At 44.7% G+C, this 9,802-nt stretch overlaps 1 protein-coding gene across 1 annotated transcript; it reads left to right on the forward strand.

Moving 5' to 3' along the window:
* Positions 1–5,855: 5,855 nt before the first annotated feature.
* LOC148131078 (endogenous retrovirus group K member 24 Gag polyprotein-like) lies at positions 5,856–6,821 on the forward strand. Its single transcript, XM_087958977.1, has one exon. The coding sequence runs from the start codon at positions 5,856–5,858 to the stop codon at positions 6,819–6,821; it is 966 nt and encodes a 321-aa protein (XP_087815103.1).
* Positions 6,822–9,802: the final 2,981 nt, after the last annotated feature.

The following is a 9,802-nucleotide window of genomic DNA, read 5'->3' on the forward strand; positions in this document are numbered from 1 at the left end:
AAGTGACTTATGACCATTTTTCACACCTACGACTGTTGCAGCATCCCCACAGTCATGAGAGGCCAGGTGAGGAGATGTGTGCCTCAAAGTGAGTGATATTGAGTTGGTCACACCCAGCCAATAACATAACCACCAAGCCACACCCACCAACTTAGCCACACCCACAGAACCGGTTGTTTAAAAATTTGAATCCCACCCCTGTTGATATTGCATTAATATTGCACTATACAGTAGAATTCAACAGAGCTACTGCCTTGGGATAGAAGCTGTTTTTCAGCCTATTTGTCCTTGTTTTTGTTATCCTGTACCGTCTGCCAGATGGTAATAGTTCCAAAAAAAAAAAAAAAGGGTGCTCAGGATGAGACAGATCTTTGAGAATGTTTTGAACTTTCCTAAGGCAGCAGGAGCTATAAAGCTCTTCCAAAGAGGGGAGAGGGCAACCAATGATCCTCTGGGCAATGACATTAACCCTCTGGAGTGCTGTCCTATCTGCCACTGTGCAATTGGCAAACCATACAGAGGTGCAGTCAAACTCTCTTTGTTGGCCTCCAGATACTGATCTAATCAGTAAAACCCCAAATCAAAATTTCATTTTTCCCCCACCTCAAGCACAAAGTCCAGAAACGGTTTCCAAGTAGAAAGCGAGTCGATGCATTCTTATGGGTATTTCTTGCCAGAAACCCACTGAAAAAGCCACTTTCTGGCAAAACAAATATAATATATGATATCATATGATCATGGAACATTAAGCTGTAAAGATGAGCGAGTTTTCAAAAGCCGGAAATGCAGCCATGTGACTATGATGTGTGTGTGTGTGTGTGTGTGTGTGTGTGTGTGTGTGCTTGTGCCACGATCAGAATTATTACACACTCTCAACACACAATAAGCTCTCCTTGGCTCATTAATTCTATGACAGGAGCCAACTGCCTGTTGCGGCTTTAATGCCACGTACAGATCGTGGTATCAAATGAACCCCCAAATCACAGCATGAAACTTTGAATTAACATTTAGATATCACACAGAGTTATGGCAACTGAATCAAATCGTCTGTTACAAAGAAAGAAACATACACTTCTAGGGTTTGTGCTGGCATTTGCCCTGCAAAAAAAATCTGGCTTGAGATCTATTCTCCCCCGCACACCCCATATATGGGACCAACCTGCAACTTTGCAACGTAAGACACCAGTGTAGCAAAATATTTCTGAGAAGTATTCCGTGGAGGTTTTATTTATTTATTTATTTGATTTACATCCTGCCTTTGTTATTTTTATAAAGAATTCAAGGCAGCTAACATATCTACCACACTATGTTCATATTTTCCCCACAACAACAATCTTGTGAGGTGGGTTAGGCTGAGAGGAAGTAATTGGCTCAAAGTCACCCAGCCAGCTTTCATGCCTAAGGTGGGACTAGAACTCACAGTCACCTGGTGATCGGTCCAAAGTCATCCAATGGATTTCATACCAAAGGTGGGACTAGAACTCACAGTCTCCTGGTGATTGGTCCAAAGTCATCCAACTGGCTTCATACCTAGGGTGGGACTAGAACTCACACTCTGGTGATTGGCCCAAAGTCACCCAGACAGCTTTCATTCCAAAGGTGGGACTAGAACTCCCAGTCTCCTGGTGATTGCCTCAAGGTCACCCAGCTGGCTTCAATGCCTAAGGCATAGAGGTGATATTCAGAAGGTTCTGACCAGTTCTGGAGAAGCGGTAGTGGAAATTTTGAGTAGTTCGGAGAACCAGCAAATACCACCTCTGACTGGAGATTTCACAGTATCCTTTCCCTGCCACGCCCGCCAAGCCATGCCCACAGAACCGGTAGTAAAAAAAAGTTGAATCCCACCACTGCTAAGGCAGGACTGGAACTCACAGTCTCCCCAGTTTCTAGCCTGGTGCCTTAACCATTAGAACCAAACTGATTCTTTACAAATCATCAAGTGAGTTAGAAATATCGGTTTCAGAGATTTGACTAAACAAGCTCCAAGTCAAATTTCCAAACCAAAACTTTTCTTCATAGGGTTTTGGGTTTTGGCATGACGGTTTTGCCCATATAGTTTACTTTTCAACCGTTACACTGGTAGCATTTTAATTTTAGTTTATTTCTTCTTGACTCTGCAAATTAGTGCTTCAACTCAACTTGAAAAGACAGTGTTGGTTCAAGAAATTTCCCATTAAGCCAGTGTTATTGTTCCTTTAATATTACTATTCCTTTTTATAAGAAGAAGAAGCTTAAATGATGAATATCACAGCAGCCTTTTGCTAAGGGCCTCCTTTACATATTAGCATGTGGCTACATGATAAATTTATTTTTCTTCCTTATCAAGAGCTGTTCCTCTCCTTAATTAGGTTTAGCCTCAAGCAGCATCTCAGATCAGAGCAAGGGGGAAGGAGGGAACAAATTCTCCCAATTGGATTACAGGGGTATCTTCCCAAAAAGGATATTAAAGCTACAATTGCAATTGCACTGATTTTAACAAGGGCTTCAGACTCAGTCCATTATAGTCACTGGATATTCTCAGCAGCCTTCTGCATAATTAGATTTCACTTATCTTCAGTTGGCAACACACTTGTCAGTGCTAAAGTATCTTTTTTTCTTTTCTTTTTCCTTTTTGACACATCCTGGTGTTTTATTCAGCACACGTAAAACTACATTTATAATTTAAACATGATTGGAAGGGGGACTTTGAAAACACTGTTCTGCCTCCATGTGATCTTAGAATAAGAGAATTGGGAGGGACCTTGGAGGTCTTCTAGTCCAACCCTCTTCTCAAGCAGGAGACCCTATACTATTTCAGACAAATGATGTCCAGTTTCTTTTTAAAAGCCTCCAGTGATGGAGCACCCATAAGGAAGGAAAGGAAAGGAGAAGAGAGGGAGTGAGGGAGGGAAGGAAGGAAGGAGATGGGGAAGGAAGGGAAAGGAATGGAAGGAAAGGGGAAGAGAGGGAGAGAGGGCAGGAGGGAAGAAAGGAAGGAGATGGGAAAGGAAGGGAAGGGAAGGAAAGGAAAGGAAAGGAAAGGAGAAGAGAGGGAAGGAAAGGAGAAGAGAGGGAAGGAGGAAAGGAAAGATGGATATGGGAAAGAAAGGAGAAGAGATGGGGGAGGAAAAGAAGGGAAGTCTTAAAAGCTGCATGCAAAGGAGGACTCTTCTCAGCAGATGCACCAAAGCGCAGAAGCCCGCCTGTCACCTCCAGGAATAAAGAAGCCTCAGGAAAATATCAAGAGAAAAATTGAAAGAAACCTCAAGGACCCTGAGGACAAAGTTGAAAAATAAAAATTGCTTCTGGTGCAAAACAAGAGAAATCTGAGTAATTGCAATGCAGTTTTGACAAACAGTTACAAGCGTTGTGCTTGGACTTCCCCAGCTCCGTAAGTAAAAGAGGATATTTTTGTCTCATGGAACCTCTCAGGATCTGCCTTTAAGTTTCTTTTTAAAAGTTTTCTACAGTTATCTCTCCATGCTTCAAACTCAAGGGGATTTTATTTTGTAGGGCACATCACAAATAGACTTAAATGTACTGATGGCAGATAATATTTGTAGCTCAGGGTGAACTGTGGGGTCCTTGGTGATCTCTGAGTTTGGTTCAGTGGTGCTATTCTATCGGTTCGGCCCAGTTCTGGCATACCGGTAGCACCAAAGATCAGTGGAGACCGAACCGGTTCTCTCTGAGGAGCTGCTGTTAGGCCCGCCTGCCTTTCTCGGCTCCCATACTGACTTTTATTCCCGGCTTTTGAAACTCAGCTTCTTTGCGCGGCATAGCCGATTGCCGCGCGTCAGCTGTCGAAGCTACAGGGAGAGTGCAGGATTGCAGGAGATGAGTAGGAAAGCCTCTGTGCATGCTCAAAGCATGGCTTTGGCATGCATGCGTGCACAATGTGTGTGCACACATCCAAAGCGCACCCACCAAGCCATGCACACTGAACTGGTGGCAACCTACTTTGCAACCCTCCACTGGTTTGGTTGTTTTCTTGCAGATGTTTCATTACCCAACTAGATAACATCATCAGTGCTAGAGGGAGACGTGTCTGTTGGGAGGAGGAGGAGGAGGAGGAGGAGGAGGAGGAGGAGGAGGAGGAGGAGGAGGAGGAGGAGGAGGGGAGGAGGAGGAGGAGGAGGAGGAGGGGAGGAGAGTGACTATGGAGTCCTTTGTGCTCTCTGAGCGTGGTTGTTTTCTTGCAGGCATTTCATTACCAAACTGGGTAACATCAATATCTTCTGGCACTGATGATGTTATCTAGTTGGGGAATGAAATGTCTGTAAGAAAACTACCAAGCTCAGAGAGCACAAAAGACCCCTCAGTAAAGGGATCCTTCATCTGTCTATAAGAACTGAACTTTGGATGGATTGTTCTATGCCATTCCCCAAGATTTAAAGGTCTCCCTGGACATCACTAAGTATATGATGATGTCACCCATTTTGGTAATGAAACATCTGCAACAAAACAACCAAACTTAGAGAGCACCAGGATTCCATGGACTTAAAAGTCTTTCCAGTTGTGTCTTACACAGAGTGCTCATTTATCTTTTAAAACAAAATGGGGACTGGAGGCTAAAACATATGAAGAATTGTTAGAAATTCTGTTTATATAAAGCACCACACAGAGCAAACAAAGAGTACAGTCACCATGTGCTTTACTGCTCAACTATAGAATTCTAACAGGAAACAGGAAATTCTGTTCAGAAGAAAAAAAGAGCATATATATAGCATAAATCTAGACTTGTAAATATTGCCATCTACTGGCTGAATACTACTGTAGTTGTTCCATAGAAATACATTCCAACAATGACTTTCAACAAGAATAGTTTCAAGAATTGGGTATGTCTACTTTAATGAAAATAAGTGCTGTAATGGGCCAATTCCATTGTGTGCCAAGCCTCACGTGAGCAACCTCAATAGTTCCAGTACATGCCAGGTCTCACGTAGGCTGAAAGCAGGTACTAGGAACAAGGCCATTAACACGTCACAAGGGCAGTTAACTGAAATGCAGGCGTTGGTTTGCTAGTTTAAATTGACCATGGCATTGTGATTGGAAGATACTATACATCCACTAACATTCCTACGCATGTAACATAATGATTGGATGGAGCTCACCTCTTTTGTATGTTCTTAATAAAAAGAGTTCCCCTAACTCTGATCGGGGCAGCTCACCCAAGATAGAACTTGCGTTGGTGTCTTTCTTGATGCATTTGACCACCCAGTGAGAAGCCTTCCATATGCGGAGCAAAGCCGCAATTGGTGACCCCGACGTGATCCGCTAAAGGAAACGGGTGCGTCTCTCTTCGACTGCCTATCTTACCCGGCCGGACGAGCCAGTTGCAACCCAGGGACGCCGTCTCCGTGTCACGGATCCCTCCCCAGGAATCTTCAGCAAAGAAGACATCCTCCCTTCAGGTGAGTATGGGCGGAAAATTCTCCAAAGAGCAGATAGCACATTTGCAGGAATTAGGAGAATTAACGAAGAGTTCAATTCGTATTCTTGGGAATCAGGGCAAAACGCTCCTGATTCCAACTAAGAAGGACCTTATTACCCTTTTGACTTACATTTACACGCAATGCCCGGCTTATCCGGATAAAGGGTCCTTGAAAGTTTCCACATGGCAACGTTTGGGTGACTATTTTCATAGCAATCCCAGGGCTCCACCAAAAATTCTGACCACGTGGAGGACAGTCATGGAATGCTTAACAATCCATGGCTCAGCGCTGACCAAGGCCCCCTCCCCTGAGGAGGATTCTCTTCCTCCTTACACAACTGAAACCAAGACTAAGGATGCTTTCCCGTTAGAAGCTCCCCCCTCCACTGTTCCTAAACCCATGAGTTCTCCTAACTCAAATCCAGCGAGGGATCAGACACCCATGGGAGCATTCGCACAAGCCATGGTGCAGGGACGCAGAAAAGGCTCTCTTACTCTAGAGGAGCTCTCTCTCTGTCCCGTTGAATATGAGGGGGATGAAGCCGGAAATATGGTGCCTAGACTTGAACCTTTATCCATGAAATTAATTATAGATTTAAAACAAGTCATGGCCATGTACGGCATCCAGGCACCATATATCAGAGGCTTCATTAACACCATCAGCACCTCCTTTTTCATGTTACCCCAAGATTGGAAGGATCTTTTTCGCATGATACTGACAGGACCACAGTACGTTGTTTGGGAGTCAGACTTTCGCGCCGAAGCTGAAAAATTTGCCCACGATCATGGTGTGGTTGCGAGAGCAGATCAAATTTGTGGTATGGGTCAATTTATGGACTTAGCAGCTCAGGCGACACTCCCACAACGTACCCTTACCTTTGTCAGTATCATAGCAATCAAAGCCCTTGACAAAGTTGATGATCCTACCTCTGGCATCGTAGGATCTTTTTCAAAAATTATTCAAGGCTCAAATCAGCCTTATGCCGAGTTCATAGAGGAGCTTCAGAAAGCCATTCATAGGCAAATCTCTAATGAAGAAGCCCGTAGAGAGCTTCTGTTAAAACTGGCTGTTGAAAATGCTAATGAGGATTGCAAAAGGATTCTTCAGCCTCTATCTGCCCGAGGGGGGTTTTCCCTCTCGGACTATCTAAAGGCTTGCAGAATCGTGGGGACTGTCTCCTACAATATGGAGCATCTGGCTATGGCTTTGCAGCAAGCAAACTCTCAGAACAGGCCGGCCGGAAACTGCTTCAATTGTGGGAAACCTGGCCATTTTAAGGCACAATGCAGAACCAGAGACAATACACAAGACAACACCAAGCCTAAGACGATATGCCCCAGGTGCAAGAAAGGGTACCACTGGGCAAATCAGTGTCGCAGCAACAATTCTCAGCCACAGGGAAACTAGAGGAGGGGCGATCAGCCAGCCCCACTCCCAAGGCTGACTCCATATCTTTCCACCTAATTGCCTCCGAAGATATGGAAATTGACATCCCAGGCACTGTTTACTTTCTCCCCACATGCCTGAAAACGATCCCCCCTGCCATGACACCCCTCATAATCTATCCCATCCGAGACCTCATGGCAAGGGGAATCATCGCTTCTCCGTTTTTGAGAGACCCCGACGACTTTTCCTCAGTAGCCATGGCAGTAATTGGAAATACTCCCACAAAATTTAGCAAGGGAGAATTAGTAGCAACCGCTATTCCAGTACCTGTTAAAACAGCTGATGCATGGGCATTTACTGTCCATCAGACAGTAGAACAAGCCAGGCCTGTGTTACAATTTACAATTTATAACAAAGTCTTCTCGGGTCTCTTAGATACTGGAGCTGATGTAAGTGTCATCCGAACGGCTGAGTGGCCGGACGATTGGCCTTTGGAAACTGCCCCAGCCGTTCAGGGAGTGGGAGGAGTTCAGCACGCCCACCGTAGCAAACACTGGCTACCGGTGAGTTCTTCTGATATTTCTCGCACTGCCTACCTCCAACCTTTGGTCCTTCCACTGCATACTAACCTGTGGGGCCGTGATCTTATGTCTCAACTTAATGCAAGACTCATTATTGATTAATGGAATCTTTTGCTAGAAATCCACTACGGCTGCAATTAAAAACCACAGAACCTGTGTGGGTAGATCAATGGCCCCTCACTATAGACAAACTAGAGGCCCTGCACTCACTTGTTCAGGACCAAATTGTCAAAGGGCACGTTGAACCATCTGTCAGTCCATATAACACCCCCATATTTGTTATAAAGAAAAAGTCAGGAAAATTCAGGCTATTATGTGATTTGAGAGCCGTGAATGCGATTATAAAACCAATGGGGGCATTACAATGTGGTCTGCCAAATCCCAACATCATCCCTGAGAAATTTGATTTAATGGTCATTGATTTAAAAGACTGTTTTTTTCTATCCCTCTGCATGAACAAGATCGTGCCTTATTCGCTTTTACACTACCTCGCTTAAACAACTCCTCTCCCTCCTCCCGCTTTCAGTGGAAAGTCCTACCTCAAGGCATGCTTAATAGTCCCACCATGTGTCAACACTATGTCAATAATGTCTTGCTACCCTATCGTTCAGCTTTTCCACAATTTCTGGTGTATCACTACATGGACGATATCCTTGTTGCAGCTCCTGGGCCACCGGGTACGGTGTTCACTTCATTCTCCTTCCTGAAAGCCGTTCTTGCAGAAGGAGGTTTGTACATAGCACCTGAAAAGGTGCAAGTACTAACTCCATACCCATATCTGGGCTATAGAATGCTTTCTGCTACTGCCTATCCTTCACTTCCCTCTCTGTCTCTGTCTTCTCAACCCACCTTGGTTCAACTTCAGCAATATCTGGGTACCATTAACTGGGCCTGACCTTTCCTGTCTTTAACCACTGATATTCTTTCTCCATTGTTTGAGGCCCTTACCTGGGGGGAAAAGCCTGCTGACATAATATCCTTGCAGCAACCTCAGCTTCAAGCAATAACTCTCATAGAAGAGAATATCCGAAAAATATGGGTAGACAGAGCTGCTGCCAATACTCCTTTAGATATGGTCATTTTGGCCACCCCGAGGCTTATGACCGTGGCAGTAACTCAAAAGGACCAAAAACTCCACATCATAGAGTGGATCCATCTTTCCCACACGCCACGATGCTCCATCACTTCCAAATCAGCTCAATTGGCTCAATTGATCATAAAAGGTAGGAGTCGTGCAAAATTACTTATGGGAATAGGTGTCTCCACACTTTTCATCCCTTTTTCACTGCAAATATGGGAACCTCTATTCCAGAACTCCCAAGAAATCCAGTTTGCCTTAGCTGACTGGCCTGGACTAGTTTCCTGCCACCTGCCCGCTGATCCACGTTTTCAAATCATTCGGACAATACCCATTTCTTTCTCCTCTCCCATCAGCAAAAGGCCTCTGGTCAACGCCTTGACTATTTTTGCTGATGGCAGTAGGGAACGAGGGGCATGCGCTTGGCAAAGGAATGGGGTGTGGCACACTAAAACCACCCCTGTGCAAACATCACCACAAAGGGCTGAGCTTGCTGCAACCATATTAGTCTTCCAGAATTTTAACGAACCCATCAACTTGATTTTAGACAGCCTATATGTTACCCAAATAGTCTCTACTATCCACGATTCTTACCTCTCTCCTGCTATTGATAAAAACCTCCTCTCTCTTTTTGTTACATTACAACACCTTGTTGCACAGCGTCAACACCCTTTCTTTGTAGCACACATCCGCAGCCACCAACCCTTCCCAGGAATCCTCCAGGAAGGCAATAATATGGCTGATCAAGCGGCTGCAGGCATCATGACATCACACACATTGACTCCTTGGGAGAGCCATTCTTATTTCCATCAAAACACCAAAGCTCTCATGAAACATTTCAACCTCACTATGGCCGAAGCCTCAGCCATTAGACAGCAGTGCCCCACCTGTAGTCAACAAGCCCATTCCATTCCCTTAGGGGTAAATCCCCGCGGGTTGAAAGCCTGTGAAATATGGCAGATGGACATTACTCAGTTTCCTTCATTTGCCCCCTGGAAGTATCTGCATGTTACAATTGATACTTATTCAGGGTTTATAATGGCGACTCCGCAAAGAGGAGAAGCCTCCAAACATGTCATCAACCATTGCATTCGCACCTTTGCATCGTTGGGATGCCCGAAAGAAATAAAAACAGATAATGGTCCCGCATACACTAGCACAGCTATGTCAGAATTTTGCGCTAAGTGGCAAATTACCCACAAATTTGGGATTCCTTATAATAGTCAAGGACAAGCCCTGGTAGAGAGAACCAACTTAACACTAAAATAGCGCTAGAACGACATTTGATCAAAGGGAAAAGAACCCTTGGCCTCCCGGCGATGCAAGACACCCTTAATCTCTGT

The sequence above is a fragment of the Notechis scutatus genome, chromosome 3, assembly GCF_049901735.1.
Source record: "Notechis scutatus isolate UNSWTSFEM ecotype Mainland chromosome 3, rNotScu1.2, whole genome shotgun sequence".
In the NCBI taxonomy this organism is placed as follows: Eukaryota; Metazoa; Chordata; class Lepidosauria; order Squamata; family Elapidae; genus Notechis; species Notechis scutatus.